Source organism: Mesoplodon mirus (genome assembly GCF_964341445.2).
Source record: "Mesoplodon mirus genome assembly, chromosome: 11".
NCBI classification, from domain to species: domain Eukaryota; kingdom Metazoa; phylum Chordata; class Mammalia; order Artiodactyla; family Ziphiidae; genus Mesoplodon; species Mesoplodon mirus.
In genome coordinates, this window is record NC_138987.1 from 72,391,462 (window position 1) to 72,414,402 (window position 22,941).

Here is a 22,941-nt window from a genome sequence, read left to right on the forward strand (position 1 = left end):
CTGTATAGTACAGGGAGCTATATTCAGTATCTTGTAATAACCTATCATAGAAAAGAATCTGAAAAATATATGTATAACAGAATCACTTTGCTTAACACAATATTGTAAATCAACTATACTTCAGTTAAAAAAAAAAAAGAAAAATGACTACCATGTATTAGTTAATCAAGAATGGTTCAGTTGGGATGTGGGAACAGATGTATATGTATGACTGATTCACTTTGTTATAAAGCAGAAACTAATAAAAAAAAAAGAATGGTTCAATTATTATTTTAAATAAAGAGTATTTCTTTTTCAGTAATATTTAAATTAGGTTTCAATTTTATAAAGTTATTTTATGTTTGTACTTTTAAAAAAGTTATTTTGTGTTTTCTTTTGTCAGGCTGACTTATCCCTGTATAATGAATTCAAATCTTGGAAGGATGAGCCCATAATGGACAGAACGTGTCCTTTCTTAGACAAAATCTATCAGGAAGATATTTTTCCATGTTTAACCTTCTCAAAAAGTGAGGTAATTAAAAACAAATCTTAACAGAAATGCATTAGAGTTGTTCCTATACCTTTTACTAAGTCATGTTGCATATTTTAATATCTCTTACATAAATAAGTTATAAAGTGTCATATTTTACCATTTTCTCCATTCCATATTAGGATCATAATAATTTCTTGGCATTCACTTACTGAACCTCTTTCCTTATTTGAGCAGAGGATCACTTATGCTGCAGTGTGTTGCACTGGAGTGAAGTATTAAATATGTAAGGGGGTAGGACTTAATTTTTAGTCCAAGGTTCGGTGCAAGGGAAGTTATGTACACTCTGAAGTGTTTGTTGGGTTTATCTGTATGTGATTAAAAAGAAGTCCTATTTAGTTTCTTCATCTTTAAAACAGGGGGAAAAAATGCCTTCCTTGCCTGTGTCACAGGATTGTTAAGATAAAATGAAGTGAATTAAGTAGATAGAAAAACTTAAAAAAAAATACTACAAGGCAGTATACAAATGTAAGGTCATAATTTTAATTTGTTCTTACATGTGGAAAGTTTGTCTACAAATATCCTGTTAATCAGTGTTTAAGAAAGTTAATCCTAAGAGTCTTATGTTAAGTCTTTAGAGGATTTAATTATATAACACTGCTTGTAAGGAAAAGTTAAGATGAGCAGTAAAATGCTTTTGATATGTAGATATGTTAGTCACTGTGGCTCTGGTTTTAGGTAGGCTGTTCAGTATGAGTAATCTTGCCAGAATGAAATTTGTCTGTTTCATCAACTGTTTATCAGTTACTACCGTCTCCATCTGGGCATTTAATATTTGATAACTCAGTTAATTCTTTGTAGACTCTTGTGCATATAAATACATGATCAGTAAATATATAGCTAGAATTAACACATATTGCTGTGTTATGAATGACCAATAGGAAAAAATAATGCATAAATTTAGCAAAATAAAGCATTAGGATATTCATTTTGAAGTGACGTTACCAGTGGATGTTAATTGTGGGTAAGGGGTGGTGTGGAATTAATGTCTTTAATCTCCTTCTAGATAATAAGAAAAGTTATTTAACTATAACTGAATTGCCTTTCATAACAATGTTTGAATTATAAAAGAATTTAAACCGAGATTATGTGGTTTCTTTCTTTTTCATTAGCTAAGGCAAATCTAGTGGACCTTGGGAAAAATAATTTTTAAAAACCAGTTTATTATAGAATAGAATTTTTATATTTTCCTTCCAGCATAGCATCTAATACTTCTTTGTTTTTTTTGAAGTTGGCTTCGGCTGTTCTGGAGGCTGTGGAAAACAATACTCTAAGCATTGAACCAGTGGGACTACAACCTATTCGATTTGTGAAAGCATCTGCAGTTGAATGTGGAGGACCAAAGTATGTTTTCAAAACCATGTCTTAGGGAAGATACTGAGTTTTTAAAATTTTATGTGTTGTAGTTATTTAATATTTTCTGGTTTTAAATGTTAAATCTCTTGTCAGTTTTCTGTTTAAAGTTTGTGCAGCCCAAAGACCAATCCCCGGGCAGTGTGGGGAATTCAAATTTAGCATCAGTGGAGAGCCCTTTTAATAACAAACGTATATGTGGGATCCAGGTAGATCAGGTGTTAGAAACTTCTTTAAAAACCGCATGTTATAATCCATTAGTTGATTATGAAATCTCTTTAGTGGGTCATAAGCAGAATTTTTGTTTATGTACAGCTATGTGTTCTGGGCTTTTGTGTAAATTATTTCTTTCTGAGGCTTGCCATCAAAAATAGTTTGAGAAGACAATGAATTAGACCAAGTCTTACCAAGCATGAAAACAGGGTACCAGAAGGCTTGGTTAGTCCTCTCCTTTACTACTCTCATTATAAAACTTCCTCACTTTGGTAAATAAACAGCTCTGTCTCCCATATGTGAGAGAGATTTGGCAGTTGTATACCTTCAGGGGTGACTCCCACATTTCATAGCAGGGCAAGCTGTCTTCCAACTGGTCCTGCTAGGAGGAAAGACTGAAACCAACAGTACATAAAACGTTTGCCACAGCTGTTTAAAAAGTGACTTCAAAAGATTTTGAGGAAGCTGCTTAGTTGGTGGTGAAGAACTAGATCAGTATAGGGGACCGAAGAGCCCGAGAGAGCTCACAGCAAGCAATAATTGAATCCCATCAGGCCATTTTGAAGGCAGAGGCGGAAATAGCTGGTTGAGATTAACTACTAAGTCTGTTAAAGCCAGTCGTAGGAGCTGTATAGTTCTTGTTTCCTGTTATACACGTTACACTCTCAGCAGCATCACACAGTGTTGGTATTTGGGTAACTTAATCCTGTATTTGCTCTGTGAGCCACACGTCTACCTAGAGTTATGTCCTGTTTTACACTCCCCCATGCCACACCTGTAGTATGGTGGCCTCTGAATTTTGGGGAAGAGATTTTCATTCCTAAATTCTATCCTTCAACAAACACCTGGGTATTTTTATCCTGGTCATCAATACTTTTTGTACTTTTAGTTTCTATGTTATACCTTATTTTAAATATAACAGTTTTTACTGTAGGATTTTAAATTTGTACTTGCATTATATATCACACATTAAACATGTGCAAATATCAAATGATAACAAATCAGAATCTCAGTTAAAGTAGATTTTTACAGTATTTTAGTAAAATAATTATACAGATTAGGTTTAGAGAATAATTTACATCATTAAGAATATTGTTGTCCTTGTGGGAATGGGGCCAGAAACCAAGGTGTTTGCGGTGCATATTGTGTGGAGAATACTAAAGAAGACGTTGTCATCGTTTATGAAACGTGAAGTATGGCTCTTGTGGATGAGGTTATCAAGATAATCACTAAACGAATGGCACAGTGCTCGGGGAGTTTTGTGGAAGGCAAGATCATTCTACTGGTGGTGATCAGGGACTGTTCTTGGGATTTGATTTGATCTGGGCTTTTGAAGCATGGGTGGAATTGGGGAGATAAGCAACAGTACATATGACTGAATAAAGGAACAAGAAAACAGTGTGTTCAGAGGATGGTGAGTGTATGGAGAGGGAAGATGTGGAAAAAAGGAATTAGAGGTGACTGATTAGAGGGATGCTGTGAACTTTTGGAAATCAATAGGAAGGGCTCTGGTTTTGGAAACAAGATGATAGGTCTAGATTTAGACACGTTGACATCCCTAAGTGAAAATGGCAAGCAAGGATTTGAAATCTTGGGACTAGAGCTGTTAAGGGATACTGAGGTAGTGTGGCATGTTAAAAAAAACATTGCAATTAGAGGTCAGAAGACTTAGTGTTGAATCCTAGCTCAAATAAAAATATATTGACTTTAGAAATGAGATAACTTAAACACTTTATTATTTTAAAAGTTGATACTTAAAACCACTTTACCTGAGTCCTTTCAAAATTAGAAAAATAGTAGACAAATAGTTATGTCTGCTTCCAAAAGGTGATTTTTATCAGTTTGATGGTTACCTTTTTCTCTTGTGTAAATTGTACTTAAAATAGTATATAGTTCCAAGGACTTTTAACACTTGTCCCTTAAATTTCTTGATTGTCTATCCTCCCCAAGCTAGTAGTTAGTGCTTTTAAATATTGTTATAGATCATTAAAGGAATTTTCTAATAAAGGAAAAATGAGGCTAAATCTCTTTGAAAAGGTAAGAATTCTTTTATGATTTGAATGGCCACTTCCAAAATTACCCTCTTTTAAATACACATTCTCCATGTGTTGGCTTAATATGGAGGCACAGTTGTATCATATTTCTGGTAAGTATAGCTGAAAATTAACGTTCATTTAATATATTTTTCTTATATAATTTATGATGTTGTATAAAATGCTGTTGGCCACTTTATTTTACTTAGAGCTACACTAATTTTGCATTGACAAGGAATGATAGCTATCTTCAGTCAAGCTTCTAATTTAGGAGGTTGACAACTGGGCTGCTGTGAGTCCAGCCTGATCCTGTTGAGCAGTGGAGTGACAGGTGGCCTGTCACTTAACCAACAGTCATTGAATGTCTGCTGTGTGCCAGGCACGTGCTTGGTGCCAGGCATTTAAAGATGAATAAAATACATTCACTACTCTCAAGAGGCTTTCAGGGGGACTTTCCTGGCAGTCCAGTGGTTAAGACCCCGCACTTCCAGTGCAGGGAGCACAGGTTCAATCCCTGGTCGGGGAACTGAGATTCCACGTGCCAAGTGGTGTGGCAAAAAAAAAAAAAAGAGAGACTTTCAGCCTAATGCCAGCCAGAAAGGCCTCATACCAAATTTTACATGTTGTAGTATGCAAAGAGAAAGGTTGGTATGTCTAAATGTAGTGTACCCTTTGTGTAATTGTTAAGATTCAGTGTATTTGTACAGTAGCTTATTCCTTTATACTTCTTAGGCCTAGGTGCCACGTTAAATATATATATACCAACCCAACACACCAAAAAGTATCCCATCTGGAAGCTGTTCTCCTGCAAGCTGTCAATAACATGTTCTGAGACTTAAACAGTCACTTTTAACTTTTTTTCAACTGAGAGAGAAGTTGAAGTCCCAGTGGAAAGCTGAGAGCTGCCCTGCAGCTGATTACTCATTTGTAAATTTGCCCCAGGACATATATTAACACATTTAGCTTCTATTTCTAGAACCATGTCTAAAGCCATGCCTGTAAGCTTACACTAGAATGTAAGCCCCAAAGGGCAGGGATTTTGTCTTTTTCATCATTATAGCCCAGCATCACAAAGTGCCTGATACATGGTCGGTTCTCAGGTATTAGTTGTCTTAATGAATATACAACTTGTCTAGAAGGAAGGGGCAAAATGCTTTTAATTAAAAAAACTAAAATTTATCCTTATTTTACAGAAAATGTGCTCTCACAGGTCAGAGTAAGTCCTGTAAACACAGAATTAAATTAGGGGACTCAAGCAATTATTATTATATTTCTCCTTTTTGCAGATACAGGGTAAGTAACTTAACCACAAATTTTTTTAAATTAATTTATTTATTTTTGGCTGCGTTGTGTCTTCATTGCTGCGCGTGGGCTTTCTCTAGTTGCGGCGAGTGGGGGCTACTCTTCATTGTGCTGCGTGGGCTTCTAGTTGTGGTGGCTTCTCTTGTTGCAGAGCACGGGCTCAGGGTGCGCAGGCTGCAGTAGTTGTTGCTCGTGGGCTCAGTAGTTGTGGCTCGAGGGCTCTAGAGCGCAGGCTCAGTAGTTGTGGCACACGGGCTTAGTTGCTCCTCATTAACCACAAATTTTAATAAAGCTTGCTTTGATGTGAGATATTTGACTGTTTAACATTTTTTTTTCTTTTTGGCCTAGATCACTTCTGTATGTAACTTTTTCACGTATATTCGATATATTCAACAGGGACTTGTGAAACAGCAGGATGGTGAGTGTTCTTAATTCATTATAAAATATTTGCATGAAAGTTCAGTAAAATGTATGGAACATAATAGTAAGCGCGAGTAAACTTTATTATTGGTACATTTGTATTGAATCTCTTTTGTAGGTCTAATAAAATATGTGAAGAATTTGGGAACAAATGCGTCTTTTAAACATGTTGTATTTAATCCTTATATTTGCCTCATTTTACTCTAATTTTGAGTTTTAAGCAGGATCAGTTTTAACTTTTAAGGGGTATATGATAAACCAGATGGTAAGTGTGGGAGGAGCATATAAAGCCCATTGAATTTACTCCTTAAGAAATAAAAATGAACAAGCTCTAGACATGGTCTGATTTATTTTATTTTGTTTTATTTTATTTTATTTTATTTTTTAATAGATTTTTTATTTTTGGCCATGCCACGTGGCATGTGGGATCTTAGCTCCCTGACCAGGGATCAAATCTGTGTCCCCTGCAGTGCAAGTGCAGAGTCCTAACCACTGGACCGCCAGGGAATTCCCCAGATTTATTTTAATTACTGGAACCCACAAGGTACTAACAATAAATTTTTTTCTGTATTTTCTACTTTCATGTGTGAGTTAATAAAGCAGTCCTGAGCGTAATTCTGAGTGGAATAAAGATTACTGTGTTCTAAATCAGCTGAGACATGCAGATGATATATCCAGGATAGTCAGCCCAGGATTCTCCTGGATTTTTTTTGTGTGTGTGTGCAGTATGCAGGCCTCTCACTGCTGTGGCCTCTCCCATTGCGGAGCACAGGCTCCGGACGCGCAAGCTCAGCGGCCATGGCTCACGGGCCCAGCCGCTCCGCGGCATGTGGGATCTTCCCGGACCGGGGCACGAACCTGTGTCCCCTGCATCGGCAGGCGGACTCTCAACCACTGCGCCAACAGGGAAGCCCTGGATATTTTTTAATGTAGCCTTTCATGGCATTTTTAATGTAGTCTTTCATGATTACTTACGATTTTATAGCCGAATGTCTTAAATACCAGGCATAGAAACTAATATGGCCTGACAGCTCAAAGACAGTGTTTTGTTTTGTGTTTTTGTTTTTCTTTTTCTTTTTAATATGTATGATTGTTTTAAAACAGAATGTTTGAAAACAGAAATAACAGATACTAGGCTAGGGACAAGTCCATGCCAGTTTTGTATTTGAAGTTGTGGGAAATTTTCCTGTTTATATTTTTCTAAACACTGAAAATTTTCTTATACTTAAAAACTAGTAGATGCCTACTATCTTTCTGTCATGTAAACCAGTGAATCTTAATTCTTTGGAAAAATCAGTCGTGTTGATAAAAACTTAGTTGAGCATTTTCAAGCTCTAGTACGTTGAAAACAGTCATTTATTTATAATCCCATATAATTAGGTTTTAATGCATAAAAGAAAAGGGGTGAAACGTGTCTCTAATTAACGTTGAATTTCAAAAGGCCACAGAGCATAAAAGCAGTCTTTAAACTATACAGTACTTTTTATGACTTTAATAAAATTTAAACCTTTTTGAATACCTATTGGTAGATAATATGATTTAAGCTGAAGAACAGATGATTTGTGTTAAGTTGTCAAGCCTATGTTTTCTCCTTGTTAAAAAAAGAAGTTTTATGTAAAAGAATGAAATTAGAACACTCCCTAACACCATACACAAAAATAAACTCAAAATGGATTTGAGACCTAAATGTAGGACCGGACACTATAAAACTCTTAGAGGAAAACATAGGAAGAACACTCTTTGACATAAATCACAGCAAGATCTTTTATGATCCACCTCCTAGAGTAATGGAAATAAAAACAAAAATAAACAAATGGGACCTAATGTAACTTCAAAGCTTTTACACAGCAAAGGAAACCATAAACAAGACGAAAAGACAACCCTCAGGATGGGAGAAAATATTTGCAAATGAATTAACGGACAAAGGATTAATCTCCAAAATATATAAACAACTCATGCAGCCCAATATTAAAGAAACAAACAACCCAGTCCAAAAATGGGCAGAAGACCTAAATAGACATTTCTCCAAAGAAGACATACAGATAGCCAAGAAGCACATGAAAAGCTGCTCAACATCACTAATTATTAGAGAAATGCAAATCAAAACTACAATGATGTCACCTCACACCAGTTAGAATGGGCATCATCAGAAAATCTACAAAAAACAAATGCTGGAGAGGGTGTGGAGAAAAGGGAACCCTCTTGCACTGTTGGTGGGAATGTAAATTGACACAGCCACTATGGAGAACAGTATGGAGGTTCCTTAAAAAACTAAAAACAGAATTACCATATGATCCAGCAATCCCACTACTGGGCGTATACCCAGAGGAAACCATTATTCAAAAAGACACATGCACCCCAATGTTCACTGCAGCACTATTTACAATAGCCAGGTCATGGAAGCAACCTAAATGCCCATCGACAGACGAATGGATAAAGAAGATGTGGTACATATATACAATGGAATATTACTCAGCCATAAAAAGGAACGAAATTGAGTCATTTGTTGAGACGTGGATGGATCTAGAGACTGTCATACAGAGTGAAGTAAGTCAGAAAGAGAAAAATATTGTATATTAACGCATGTATGTGGAACCTAGAAAGATGATACAGATGAACCGGTTTGCGGGAAGAATTTGAGACACAGATGTAGAGAACAAATGTATGGACACCAAGGGGGGGAAAACCACGGTGGGGTGGGGATGGTGGTGTGCTGAATTGGGCGATTGGGATTGACATGTATACACTGATGTGTATAAAATTGATGACTAATAAGAACCTGCAGTATAAACAAACAAACAAACAAAAAACAACTAATACTGAACTTTTGGGGGGTTATTTGTATGGAAATAGGTTAATATAAATGTTTCAGACATTACATGAACTTTCTAAAAATCTTACATGTTCTGGTATAATGTTATAAGTCATAATTCTAGTTATTACTTTAAAATGTATATCTCAGAAACAACTAAATTTCCTTGTCAATTGCATTATTATGAACTTTCATCAGATCTTTAACCATGGTCATTTTTAAGTCTTCTGTCATTTACAGACAGTTCTGGGTGTACTCTGGTGCTTTTGCAAAAATGTTCCTATAAAAGGGTTTCATCTTCAAGGAATTCATGGAAAAGACTCTGACAAGTACAGGTTTTTGGTAACTGACTATACTGCTGAACTGAATGAATAAGCATTTTCAGAACTCTAATGGAAAACTGAGGAATTCATAAAAGTGCTAACAAAAGATCAAGATGGAAAAAAAATTAATTACATGGGACTGAGTAAACTGATGAGGATGATTATAATTTTTGTAACTTTCTGTTTGAATAAAAAGAAAAGAAAAGAAGTTTTTGTAGGGAAGAATGAAAGGTACTCTACTTTGTGAAAACAGGAAGAAGGGATCATGAGTGGTTGTGGTGATGGTGATAAAAGTGATATCTTGTCTGGTTCCTCTTACTCTTTCACTTCACAGCATTTGTTACACACTGTATACTGAGTGGGTTTGTAGTAAATTATTGTTAATTTTACAATCTGTTTATTATCTGTGCCTTGTGCTAAAAAGGATTTAAGGCAGTTAAATATAAAGCAGGGTTTCTCAGCCTTGGTACTATTATTATTTTAAACTGGATAATTCTTTGTTGTGGGAGACTGTCTTGTGCATTGTAGGATGTTTAATAGCATCCGTGGGCTTTACTCACTAGATGCTAGTAATGAAAAATGTATCCAGACATTGCCAAATGCACACCTGGGGACACATTCTCCCAGGTTGAGAACCACTGATCTAAACAATCTAATCTGATCATATGTCAGAGAGAGACCTTTTATTATCTAAAACAGAGCAAATTTCTTCCCACTTATAGAGGGGACTTTCAGAAGCACAGATAATTGAAATTTACAGTTCATCCTCTGCATTTATTTTTATTTCTAACTGAGCCATACACAAAATCTTTCCCTATTATTACTCACAAAGAATGTTACTAAGTTCTCTGGACTGTCTCTTGTTTTCCTTTTTTTCCTGTTTACTCTGTTAGTTTTAATGAAAAGTGAAAAATGGCCAAGATACAGCAAACTACAGCAAGAAGATGCATAAGTTAGATAATAACTCTTGTGTAATTGAGCACTGAGTGTAGTTACTCAAGAAAGCAGCAGCATTGCCAGTTACTCAGGACACTGAGATGCCTACCTTCTTTTGGGCTAAAATGGTAGTCAGTCATTGATGTATCTAACAAATTGTTGTAGAAAAATTGGTAAATACTGCTTATTTATTCATAAAGCTGGGATGCTCACAAGTACATGGAGAATTTAGTGGGATGCAGTGATAGCATGTCTACGCATTAGGTACATCATTAGGAGATGCCCAACTGGCATTTCAGCTAATCTTAAATTTTCAGTGAAACAGATTAAAAATAATTAAGATAATAGTTTATGATTTATGTGTTTCTCTTTTCTGTTTGTATAGTTGATCAAATGTTTTGGGAAGTTATGCAGTTGAGAAAAGAGATGTCATTGGCAAAGCTGGGATATTTCAAAGAGGAACTGTGATGCTCTGCCTGGGACCATGCACGAACCTCCCTGAAGACCTGGAAAATGACTGAATATTTTTATGGTTACTTGATATTTATTTCCTTCCAAGGAGTGGGTCCAAGACTTTTTCCCTCTTTTGCAAATTACACTGAGAAGTACTGTGATTTCTTTTAAACTGACCTATGCTGTGTCTGCTTATTCTTTAGTTGAACACACTATAAAGAATTACAGGTGTACTAGTGATTGTAATTTATAGTTGCAAAAAAAAAAAAAGCTAAATAAATAAATATTAGATTGAGTGTGTTTTTGCTTTCTCTTCTAGCTCTGACATGATATATAGGGTCAGCTGAATATATTGAATTGTAGTTTTCAAACTTCATAGCAGCCTGCAAAAGACAAGAAAGGTAAGTGAACAGGATTGGCTTCCTTCCCCCCCACTAGAATGACTCTATTTTTGTCTGTTTTATATGTTAGGATTGAAAAAAAAAAGATTTTATTTAAAGAAAGACTTCTTCTGAAAAGAAAGTTACTTTTATTCATTCTGTTCTCTGTAACTTAAAGAATCCCTTTATTATGGTGATTAATAGAGGACAGTCACATTTTATTCTAGAGATGCATTCTTAAACATCTTGATATAGTGTATTTATACTTTACATACATTGAGCACTGTAGTAATCATTGAAAGGGTATAAAGATAAATTAGGAGTTTGGTGTGTGCTCAGGGGGGTTGGAAGGGGTGTGGGTTGAAAGAGTGATACTTGGAAAGGATACACATGATCACAGAGCCACTCGATGTGTCAGTTTCAAATTGTAAAACAAATTGTATGGAAAAGCAAAAAGAAGAAATGAGAAACCACTTTAGTCCCTCCATCTAGAGAAAGCTACTCCATATTTTTGAAGAATAGACTTTCAGATATTTTCTACCTATGTGTACATTTCTGAAACAAAAAGTAGACTTTCTTTTTTTTTTACTTAAAAATTCTACAAATCTGGATCAATGTAAGGTTTTGATTATAGGATGTTAACTAATTGTGTTTGGAGATTAGTTTGTTTTAAATTTCTTTTTCATGTCATAATGCTGTGGTGAGGATCCTTATGTATACTTCTTGGAACATTGTTGGCTTATTTCCTTCATATAGATGCCTAGAAGTAAAATTGTTGGGTCAAGCAAGGTACATGTGTATTTTAAAATATTTGATCTGCATTGCCAAATTGCCGTCTAGAAAAGATGAACCAATTTATATTCATAGCAGATGTGTATGAGAGAACTGGTGTTCTGAAGGTGGTATTACTTTCAGTCCCATCTCAAAGGTTTGGTCAACCTTACGTATAGAAGACTCAGTCACCAGGATGGATGGAAGCGCACAGACAAAAGGATATTTGAGAATGGTATGGTAGAAACCATCATTACTGTGCCCAGCTCAAGAATATGAAATTGAACATGAAAAGAAATTTGAAACTAGAATTTTATGTCTTGATAGTTCATGTGAGGGCATAATAAACATGCGCTCAGACTTTCAAAGCTTCAGAAGATTTCCCACACAAAGATGCAAATTAAAAACACTTTGGGGGGACTTCCCTGGTGGCACACTGGTGAAGAATCTGCCTGCCAATACAGGGGACTCGGGTTCGAGCCCTGGCCTGGGAAGATCCCACATGCCGCGGAGCAGCTAAGACCGTGCACCACAACTACCGAGCCTGTGCTCTAGAATCCGTGAGCCACAACTACTGAGCCCACGCGCCACAACTACTGAAGCCTGCATGCCCTAGAGCCCGCATGCAACAACTACTGAGCCTGTGTGATGCAACTACTGAAGCCCATGCACCTAGAGCCTGTGCTTCACAACAAGAGAAGCCACTGCAATGAGAAGCCCGTGTGCACCGCAACGAAGAGTAGTCCCTGCTCACTGCAACTAGAGAAAGCCTGTGCACAGCAACAGAGACCCAACGCAGCCGGAAAAAAAAAAAATTGGGGGAGCTTCCCTGGCAGTCCAGTGGTTAAGACTCCACGCTCCCAATGCAGGGGACACAGGTTCGATCCCTGGTTGGGGAACTAGGATCCTGCATGCCGCATGGCATGGCCAATATATAAATAAATTTTTTTAAAAAAAGACACTTGTGGAGAAAATACTAAAACTAAAAGAGGAACAAATCCAGGAGATGCTTTGAGATTTGGGAAGAAAAGTGACCAGATACGTAGAGAAAGTTTGTTGATAACTTTAAAAGAATAAAAAAGTAAGGCTAAAGAAAATTTTAAAACTTCAAGTATATCCATAACAATCTAGAACTAAAATTCTTTACAATATCAACACAATGGGAATGGGAGAAGACCAGAGAGCATGGGGATATATTAAATTTCTTGTTAGATGAAAAATGGAGATAATCAGTTAAAAGTGAAGAGACCAAGTAGAGAAACAAAAGAGTATGATATGGAAATAAAAAGTAAGTAAAAAAATAGTCAAGTTGGATTAAAGTATATGATAACAAAGCATAAGGACATGGAAATGTTGGAATAAAAGAATGGAAAAAAGATGCCAGGAAAATACCAAAAGAAAGCTAGAGTGGTTATACTGTTAACAGAAAAGAACATGATAGGACAAAAATATTATTAGACATAGAGATGGGTTTTACATAATACTAAAAATTGAGTGCACCAAGAAGTCTTAATGGAAAAATAGAAATAATAAAAATGGAGAAATTTAAAAATACTAAGAGCTGACTAATAATATCAGAACTTACAAGGATACAGAGAAAGTGCTTCAGGGAAAAGTTTATAGCTTTAAATCCTTACTTACATTTTTAAAATGAGCTGAGTGTCCAATTAACGAAGTTATAGGAGAACGAGATGAAGGAGATAAGAGCAGAAACAGAAAACAAGAATGCAGTAGAAGATCATCAGAGCTATTGAGTCTTTGAAAAGATGAACAAAATAGACAAAAATTTCTGGCAAGTTTATCCTGGAGAAAGAGAAAATGCACAAATAACCCATATTGGGAATGAAAAGGCGTATGTCACTGCACATACTAACGGATGTTATGAACAACATGGCAATAAGTTTCCAAATTTAGGCAAAAGGGAAAATGCCTAGAAAAAATGTGTTATATTTTGGTTAAGAAGAAGTCAGAAGCCTGAGCAGTACTAATACTATTAAAGGAAAGGAAGTAGTTAGAAATCCTCCTGTAAAGAAAACTCTAGGCATAGGTGGTTTTACCAAACTTTAAAGAATGGGTATTCTAATCTTCGATATATTCTGGAGAACAGAATGTCTCCTACATCAAAAACCAATATAACTGATAGTAAAACCAGATGGGGGCAATACAAAAAAGGAAGATTATAGTCCCATTTTGTCGTGAATATATATGCAAAGGTAAACTGAATTTAATATACTGAGCAAGTGGTGTTTATTCCAGGAATACAAAGATGGTATATTAGAAAATTTATAAATATTTGCTGCATTTACAGAATAAAAGTGAAAAACCATCTGATCAGTAGATGGAGAAAAACATTTGATAAAAATGCTCATTAATAACTTTTAGTAATCTGTAGATGAAAGGGTACTTCTCAGCTTGGTAAAAAGTATCTTCAAGCATCCTATAATAAACATCACCCTAAGAGAGGAAACATTAGAAACATTCTCTTTGAAATGAACAATAAAATAAAGATGACCACTGTCTTCACTTTTATTCAGAATTGTACTATAAATGTTAGCCAGTGCAGCACCATGAGGAAGATAAAGATATACTGATTGGAAAGGAGAAAGTAAACTGTCATTATTTTCTTATGATGTGATTATCTACATAGGAAATAAAAAAAAATCTTCCATCAAATTATTAGGTGGCTAAATAAGGGATCAGTGTATAATTGTGAATTATACTTACATACACCAACCTCAAACAATTAGAAAATGGACTTTTAAGACCAAACAATTGCAAACATAATTCTAAAGTGCTAAGTAATCTAACCAAAGATTAGATTTGGTTAGATTACTGTGTAATCTGTACACAGATCTGTGTACAGAAAGTTATACAACTTCACTAAAAGACAATAAGGAGGACTAGATTGATCCTATGTTCATGGATAGAAAGACAATATGAAAGATGTTAATTCTCTCCAAGTTGATATATAGATTTAGTGCATCTCCAAACTAAATCCCAACATTTCTCCTTGAATTGACAAAATGAAATTTATGTGACGTGGTGAAGGATGAAGAATAACCAAGGCACTTTTGAAGAAAAAGAAAGGAGGGATAATTTGTCCTGTGAGAAGGACTTCTTATAAGGCTGAAGTACTTAAGAGTGTGATGTGAGTGCAGAAACAGGAAAAATGGCCAGTGGAATAGAATAGAGAGCCCCAATGGAGACCCATGCATATGTGTAAATTTCATATTGACAGAGAAGGCATGGTAGATCAGTGATAGGACTATTAAGTAGAGCTGACAAAAAGGAATATACAGAATTGGATCTCTTCTTCACACCATACATAAAAACAACTGTTTTAAGTGTCCTGAAACTTTAGAAATTTTGATGTAGAAAATATAGTTAAAACTATAGGTGAAACATATTTTAAAAATGTAAGTAAGGGCTTCCTTGGCGGCGCAGTGGTTGAGAGTCCACCTGCCGATGCAGGGGACACGAGTTCGTGCCCTGGTCCGGGAAGGTCCCACATGCCGCGGAGCGCCTGGGCCCGTGGGCCATGGCCGCTGAGCCTGCGCGTCCGGAGCCTGTGTTCCACAACGGGAGAGGCCACAACAGTGAGAGGCCTGTGTACCGCAAAAAAAAAAAAAAAAAATGTAGGTGAATATCTTCCTGATCCTGCTTTAAGAAGGACTTCTTAAACTGGAAGCAAAAGAGACCGTGAAAGATAAATAAATGTAAAAGAAAATAGTGCTTTGTTATAAATTGTTAATTTAGACATATTAAAGCCAAACTGTAAACTGTAAGAAGAAATTTGCAAAACTCATAACCAATAATCGATTAATATTAAGAATATATACAGAAATTCTACAAATCCATAAGAAAAAGACAACAGAAAAATGGACAAAAGACTGAAACAGGTCCTTCGCAGAATTGGAAGTGCATATGGGCCAATACGCATGTTAAGAGGTTTTCATTTCTGTTAATAATCAGATAAACTAAGTCAAGACCACAGTGATATTTTAACTTTATCCAACTAGCAAAAGTTAAAAAGCACAACACAGTCAAGTTTTTTTTTTTTTTTTTTTTTTTTCTTTTTTTTGCGGTATGCGGGCCTCTCACTGTTGTGGCCTCTCCCGTTGCGGAGCACAGGCTCCGGATGCGCAGGCCCAGCGGCCATGGCTCACGGGCCCAGCCGCTCCGCGGCATATGGGATCCTCCCAGACCGGGGCACGAACCCGTATCCCCTGCATCGGCAGGCGGACTCTCAACCACTGCGCCACCAGGGAGGCCCCACAGTCAAGTTTTGAAGAGAATTTCAATCAATAGGATTACTCATATATTGCTAATGGGAATGTCAATGTGTATCTACTACTGAAAAACCATTCATTTGCAAAGTTGAACATTAGTTGCCCATAGCCTAGCAATTCCACTTTTAGGCACATACTCGAGAAATACCTGCACAAAGTGTCCCAGAATACATACATAATAATGTCCTGGGAAAAACCCAAATGTCCATCTACAGGAGGGTAAAGTATTGTGTGCTCACATGGAACATAGCAACATAAATTGAATGAAAAAGTAAAACACTCAGAAGGCTACACGTGGCATAATACTTTTCTCATGAAGTTTAAAAACTACTAAAACAGAATTGTTTAGGCATCTGTGTATATGAGACAAAACTATTAATAAAAAACCACAAGATAGTAATAAAGTTCAGGATAGGGTTACCTTTGGATGAGGGGGAGATAAGGAGAGAGAACTGGGAGCAGCAAATATGTGAGTAAATTCATTGTTAATGTTCTAGTCCCTGGATTGGATGATGGGTTCATTTGTCATTTAAAGTAAATGCATGAACAAATGAATTAATAGAATCATGCACAGACCATGATGGTGGGGTGTTACAAACCAAGGATTATGATTAGTCCAATTATATAAACCTGAATTCCAAAAACTAAAAGGGATAACAGGACCTGTTGATGAATTGGAAGAAGGAAAGGAAAGAGAAATTGGTTCTGAATCCTAGGCTTTTGGCTTTAGCTATTGCTGCAGTTTACTGAGATGAGGAAATCTGGGATGGGGCATATTACACATGGTGGAATAGAGACAAGAATTTAGTGTCTGACACATTGTTTGAGATGCCCGTTAAGCGTCAAAGTGGAAATGTTAAGTAGGCATTGGATATACAAGTCTAAATTCAATGATATGATCAGGCCAGCAGTTAAGTTTGGGAGTAGTTAGCCATGAGATCAGACGAGAGCTTTAGGGATACTTTGGAGTCAGAGAAGTACGGCACCAGGCCCTGAGCTACTATGACAGAGAGAGGAAAAGCCTACGAAAAAGACTGACTACAGAGGAGCTAGTTGGAATGACAAGGCGGAGGAGAGGGTAGAGTTGGGGTGCTGACTAACAATTTAGATTCTTGAGAGTACTTTTATACAGGATTTAATCGCCCTGATTATCAATTCTGAAAAAAAAGGGAAAGACTTTGATACATTTCTATAAGTAAGTTCAGAGCTGGGGAGAGAGCCTGGCCCAGTGGAGAGAACTCTGGATTGGGAGTTGCTCAGAAGACATACATTCTGGTCCAGGCTTGGTTCCCCAAAACCTGAGAGGTTAGGCAGGTGGCCACTCCTCTCTGACCTCCTCCATAACGCTGGATCAGACATTCTCCAAGCATCTCTCCCAGCTCTGAAAACCCACAGCCTTTGACTAAGCATCTACACTGAAAGAACAAAGGTTTGTTCAGTCCTGGAAAGAAGTTGCAACCACCAACCTACCCACTTCCACCACCACCATGTAAATCCTGTGTTTTTTTGTTTTGTGCACTCAAGAGTCTAAAACGGGTCTGCTTTTATTCAGAAGCTTTTATTTTCAAAGATTTTCTTCATTGTTTTTCCCTACATAGATTTTTTTTCCCTATAAGGCACAATGTTTAAAACAGTCCAAAGCAGTATGAATATGTATTTGTATTTAACGTTTGTGCTAGAAAATACTTTTTTGTTTTCCTCATGGGATGCAGTACCATCTTAAGAGATGCTAAGTTTCTTATCTTTGATATGTGGGCAAATAAAGACCCAGTAATATCTATAATTTGTAGAACTTCTAGAATGAGAATTCTCCACGCTAAATCCATTCATTCTTCCATTCATTCACACATATTTGAGAGTCTTATATGTGTCAGGAGCTGTCGTAGGTGTTACAGGAGCAGCAGTGAGCAAGACAGGCACGGTCCGAATTCTCATGGAGTTCCCAGTGTAGTGAGAAATGGACAAAAAGACAAATGTTAAAAGATGGGACACGTTCTCTCTATATAATTAAAATGGGATAATGGCTAGAGGGAATGAATGACTACTTCAGATTAGGTGGTGAGGAAAGGCCACATTTAGGACTTGACATTTTTAGGCGGGGCTCTGAGGAGATCCACTCTTGAGAAGGGAGGAGAGTAGAGTTGACCTATAGTCAACTCTCTCCAAAACACATCTCGGATCCATCCACTCCTCTCCGTGTCCACTCCTTCCACTCATCGTCCAAGCCATCATCATCTTTCACCTGGACTCCTGCAATTATCTCTTACTTGGTGTCCTTGCTTCCACTCCTGCCCTTCTATAATCACTGACAGCACCCAACATGATCCTTTTAAAAACAAAAATCAGAATGTCACTTCCTACTTAATGTCCTCTCATGGCTTCTTAGAAAAATAAATCCAGGGACTTCCCTGGTGGTCCAGTGATTAAGGCTCTGCACTTCCACTGCAGGGGGTGCATGTTTGATCCCTGGTCAGGGAACTAAGATCCTGCATGCTGCATGGTGTGGCCAAAAAAAAAAAAAGATAAATCCATAAACCCAAACTCAACCCAAACTCGTTAAGTTTCCACAGTGGTTATTGTTAACAGAGAAATAATAAAAATCAGCTTGGAAAACAATGCATCAACCTTTTTAAAATGAAACAAATATCAGAGAAGAGGTGCAAGCTTGCTAAAGAATAGAAACCCTTGCCAAAGGCAGCTGTCAAGGAAGTACAAGCCCACAAACACTCTTGAGTTCAAGAGGAAGGACTGTGATATGAATACGAGAATTCTGGAGCTATCAGTCTCAGGGACAGTCTTAAGAGAGACAAGGCTCCCATCATTACATCCCCAGATTTAACCACCACTGCACAGCTTTGATCTATTTAGCTATTGATGTTCTTAGGAAATGTCAATACCAAAACAAATCCAAATGACAACTACGTTAGATTGCTATTCAAGAGAATGAGTCTCCATTGAATTTGTGCAAAATGGGATGCCCAACAGAACTGGAAAATCTTAGACCATTGGAGATGTAAAGACCAGAATCAAGGAAATATGGGTAATATTTGTTATTTACTGTGAGGGAGAAACTTCCGCTTAAATCCCAGCTGCCTCCAGCTGCATTGTGCTCAGCTGTGTGCTCTGGACTCATTAATTAATACAGAGGTATTTTCTAGCCCTTCCAACATCTTTCTTCCAAATTCTCTTTGCTTTCCTCAAACCCTGTTGGTTGTTATAATTTAGCCTCCAACCCAGATGTTGCAAACTGAAGGCTAAATTGCCCTTTCACACGTGTGCTATTTGTCCTTAACAATGTTTTGGTGTATTGTTCTGTTTGTTTTGTTTTTAAACATATTCGTTGCAACATTTTAAAATGCGATTTAAAATTAAAATCTGTATTTCCAGCTTCTCTTTTAAAGTTGGCCCTTTCAAGAACCCTGAGTCCATATCCTTGAGTGGCAGCATGTGGAGGGAGCTGAGTGATGCCACCTGTTGGGCGGCTCTACCCTTAGGGCAGGTACCCTCTGGTTTGCTCTCTGCTCCACCACCCCTAAGTGTCTCCCTGATAGAGACACAGCTAAAGATCAGTTGTCGGTTATAAATATGCTCTCATGGTTGTTTTTTTGCTTATTTTGACCCATTTTACTCACTTACCTGCCTGGTCCTATAATTATTTGAGATTGGGACTCCAATTCTAACCTTTGTCTCTCAGCTTATTAAATGGAATCTAATTTCTTTCCTGTCACTCATTACTCTGCTGCTGACTATGTGAAGTCTCTGGGTGAACTGTTGGTTAGAATCCAGAATTATCATTTGGCAGAGGATATAGTATAGTGACTTAACTTCCAACGGCCTCCAGAAAACTTGGCTGGGAGCTTCCAGCTAAAACATAGACTACATGTTTTAGACATTTTAATTCATACTGCACCTAAAGGCATAGAAGTCCTTTTAAAAAATCACATTTGATTTCTCCCTTGCTCCCCATATCCAGTTGGTAGCCAACTCATCTTGGTTCTATAGCATCTTCAGGCTTTGTTACTGCCTATCTGGATTCGCAGTAGCTTCTCAGCTGGTGTAAATTTAGTTACTGCCCCAATCAACACACTCTAACACAGCTTCTTTCTAAATTAGACTTAATTATATCATGCACCACAACTACCCAAATAGAAAATATCAGTAGATATGCTTAGAATGAATATGCATGGAATCAAATTCAGATTTAGCCTAACATTCAAAATCTCCCCAAACCCTTCTTCAGCCTACTTCTCATCTTTTTTTCTCACTCCACCATCCATACACCGTAACTCCAGTCGCTGTACCTGGGCTTTCTCCCCTCCAAGCCATTGCTCATGTTTTTAAAGACATGTCCATTGTTTAAGTCTCTTCAAATCCCAGCTCTTTATGACACCTTTCCACATCCTCTCAGATGAAATTAATCTTTCCTTCCTCTGTTCTCTTGGGATGTTTTCCCCAGCTCTTATCAGAGTCTGCCTTGAGTTATAGTTCCTTGTATTTTTCTCGTGCCCTACATTTGAGCCTGTGGAGGGAAGGGACCATAATTTACACATCTTTTTATTTCCTGCACCCAGCAGAGAGTTTAGCACAAGTTGAACTGAAACAAATAGAAAATCTATTTCTTGAAGCAACTTAATGACTTGTCCTTAAAGATCTGGGACCCAATATAACTTTCAAAATAGGATTCTAAGCCTCTTTTTTCCCCCAGGATAAAATTATTTTTTTTGTTTAAACAGTTTATATGTGTGAAGTTTTAAAATACTTATTGGGAAGTATACCACATCACCCATACCAGTTCTAACAAAAGTGAAATAATCTGACAAATGCAGAATGTGGGACATTATATAAGACAATGCTCCAGGACTGTTAAACAAGTATCAATGTTATAAAAACCAACCAACCAAAAATGACAAGGATATATATATATATATATATATATATATATATATAGAGAGAGAGAGAGAGAGAGAGAGACAAAAAGCAAAAGTGGGAAAATATTAGCAATTAGTAAATCTAGACGAAGAGTATAGGGTATTTCATGGTACTATTCTTTCAGTTCTTCTATAGGTTAAAAACTTTCAAAATAAAAAGTTGGGGAAAAAGGAAACAGGAAGGAGCTGAAAGGACTAGTTTAATTTCCTAATTGTATTCCTTTTAGTCTATTATTAGATAAGTTAATAGCTAAATAGTGAAAACAAAACATTTATTTGGGTATACCTTTATATTTAGGAGTAAAACCAGCTAGGAGTGAACCATATACTTGGTTGTAAGAATTACTAAATCAGAAACGCAGTTTTATTGCTCATTAGAGGGACTTCTCATACTTTATGGTTTCTACTTTCAAAGAAAATAAACTGGAGGAAATGGACGAGGTGCGTATCAAGGAATTTTTTTCACTGCGAGTAGAATTGGAAATATTTAACAAATCCTAACTTTTCATTATCACAAGCCTCGGTATCTATGAAAGTGATTATATTGATTTGCCCTCTTTCTCTAGGTGAAAAAAAACCCCTATATCTTTGCTAGGCTGTAGCTAAATCGATCTGGTTGATAGAGGCAGAGAAATAAATATATTGGTGTAAAAGGACAAATAGGAGATAAGGCTATGTATTTATTGCCCATTTATGTAATTACATGTGTCACTAAGGACAAAGGTCCTTAAAACAAAGACGAAAGGCAGAGTAGAAACAGTTCCCTATAGAAAGAGAGATGGATTTTCTACCACTTCCCTCTTCATGAATTTTCCTTTTGCGTGGTTACATATCCTTCTGGTTTTATGATCACATTTGAAAACCTAACCATCTTTTTGGGCACAGTTTGATGGCTGAAGATATGCTTCACTCCAGTAAAAAGAAAATGAACATTTTTCAAGAGCATTCGTAGGCTTTGTGCTGAGAGGACAGCACTTAGTTCCTGAGGTCTGATAATCATTCTCTGCGGAAGTAACTACCAGGACCACGGCACCATGGATGTGGTAGGCGAAAACGAGGCCCTACAGCAGTTCTTCGAAGGTAAGAAGCCCGTTTCCAACATCTGAGAAATGGTACTGCTTACTATCACTGTCTCACCTTTTTGGAATTTACTTCGGCTTTGAAAGAAATACTATTGTACTAACTGTCCCGAAGTCAGAAGTGCAGGTTTATTTGCTGTGTTTGTAGCAAAAAATCAGTGGTATAGGCAGTGATTTTTAAAAATGCAGGATTTCCATCTTACAGCTTAGTTATTAAAAGAATCAAGAGGTCAGCATACCTATGATATTAGAATTTGTCCCTGTCCTGTGCTAGATTTTTTTTCTAATCCCTATGTTTCATAAGACTAGATTTTTCTTCTCTCTAAAATTATTGAATACAGCACAGGAGAAATGTAAGAGTTTACTTAAGATGGTTTTTCTGTTAATATAATTAAATACAAAACAGCCTAACAGTAAAGGAACGCCTCTTCCCCCATTACGTTCTTTGTTTTTCACAACACTTTAAAAATGTGTAACTATTGAATGGTGATTTTTTTTGAGGTTAAATATATTTTTCCCCAAGCGAAGGCTTACTATAGGATATGGTTACAAAGATTTCTTTTTCTAAAAACCTGAAATAGTGGTACCACTTCTCATATTTAGTTGGGTTGAGATTCTCATGGTGGGTCTGCTGAAAATGTCAGGAAAGGCTTGCCTTCTTGTGACACCTTTAAGGGAGCCATTGGGAGACTGCATGTTAGTGCAGCTGCAGTTCCTTATCAGTTAGTCATGCTCAGACTTCATGGGAAGAGAAATGTTGCCAGAGCTTTTTGCACATTTCCAGGTATTTTCCAGGAGGGAGTATGAGAATAATTGAGGGCAGACCAGCTCACTCACAGAATCCAGAGGGCAGTTAGCAGCATATTGGCATTTCTTGTGATTAGTAAAGTGCCTGACAAATACTAGACGTTTAAAGATTGAATGGAATTGACCCAACACCATATTGTATCGAACACTAAAGAGTGTTTATATCAAAGAAACAGTGAGGTCACTATCAGAAGGTATTAGTACAATACAGTAGGTGGCTTGGATTTTGCCACATGAGATAAGAAGGAATATGAGACCTAGAGAATTATTATGTTTTTTCAGCCCTATGATCCATCCCATCATGTTCTGTCTC

At 36.8% G+C, this 22,941-nt stretch overlaps 2 protein-coding genes across 8 annotated transcripts in view; both read left to right on the top strand.

Annotated features, from left to right (window-relative positions):
- The window catches only part of RAB3IP (RAB3A interacting protein), a 49,034-nt gene extending 38,488 nt beyond the window's left edge, over positions 1 to 10,546 (top strand). For all 6 annotated transcript variants that reach the window (XM_082635931.1, XM_082635933.1, XM_082635932.1 and 3 more), the window contains 5 exons: positions 383 to 511; positions 1,761 to 1,873; positions 5,322 to 5,421; positions 5,779 to 5,848; positions 10,307 to 10,546. In XM_082635931.1, coding sequence (XP_082492057.1) covers positions 383 to 511; positions 1,761 to 1,873; positions 5,322 to 5,421; positions 5,779 to 5,848; positions 10,307 to 10,389 — 495 coding nt within the window. In that variant the 3' untranslated portion in view covers positions 10,390 to 10,546. The remainder of the gene's footprint in view (positions 1 to 382; positions 512 to 1,760; positions 1,874 to 5,321; positions 5,422 to 5,778; positions 5,849 to 10,306) is intronic.
- Positions 10,547 to 21,776: 11,230 nt separating this feature from the next.
- Positions 21,777 to 22,941, top strand: part of MYRFL (myelin regulatory factor like) — a gene marked incomplete at its 5' end in the record, with an annotated part of 116,123 nt that continues 114,958 nt past the window's right edge. For both annotated transcript variants that reach the window (XM_082635916.1, XM_082635917.1), the window contains one exon: positions 21,777 to 21,822. In XM_082635916.1, coding sequence (XP_082492042.1) covers positions 21,777 to 21,822 — 46 coding nt within the window. The remainder of the gene's footprint in view (positions 21,823 to 22,941) is intronic.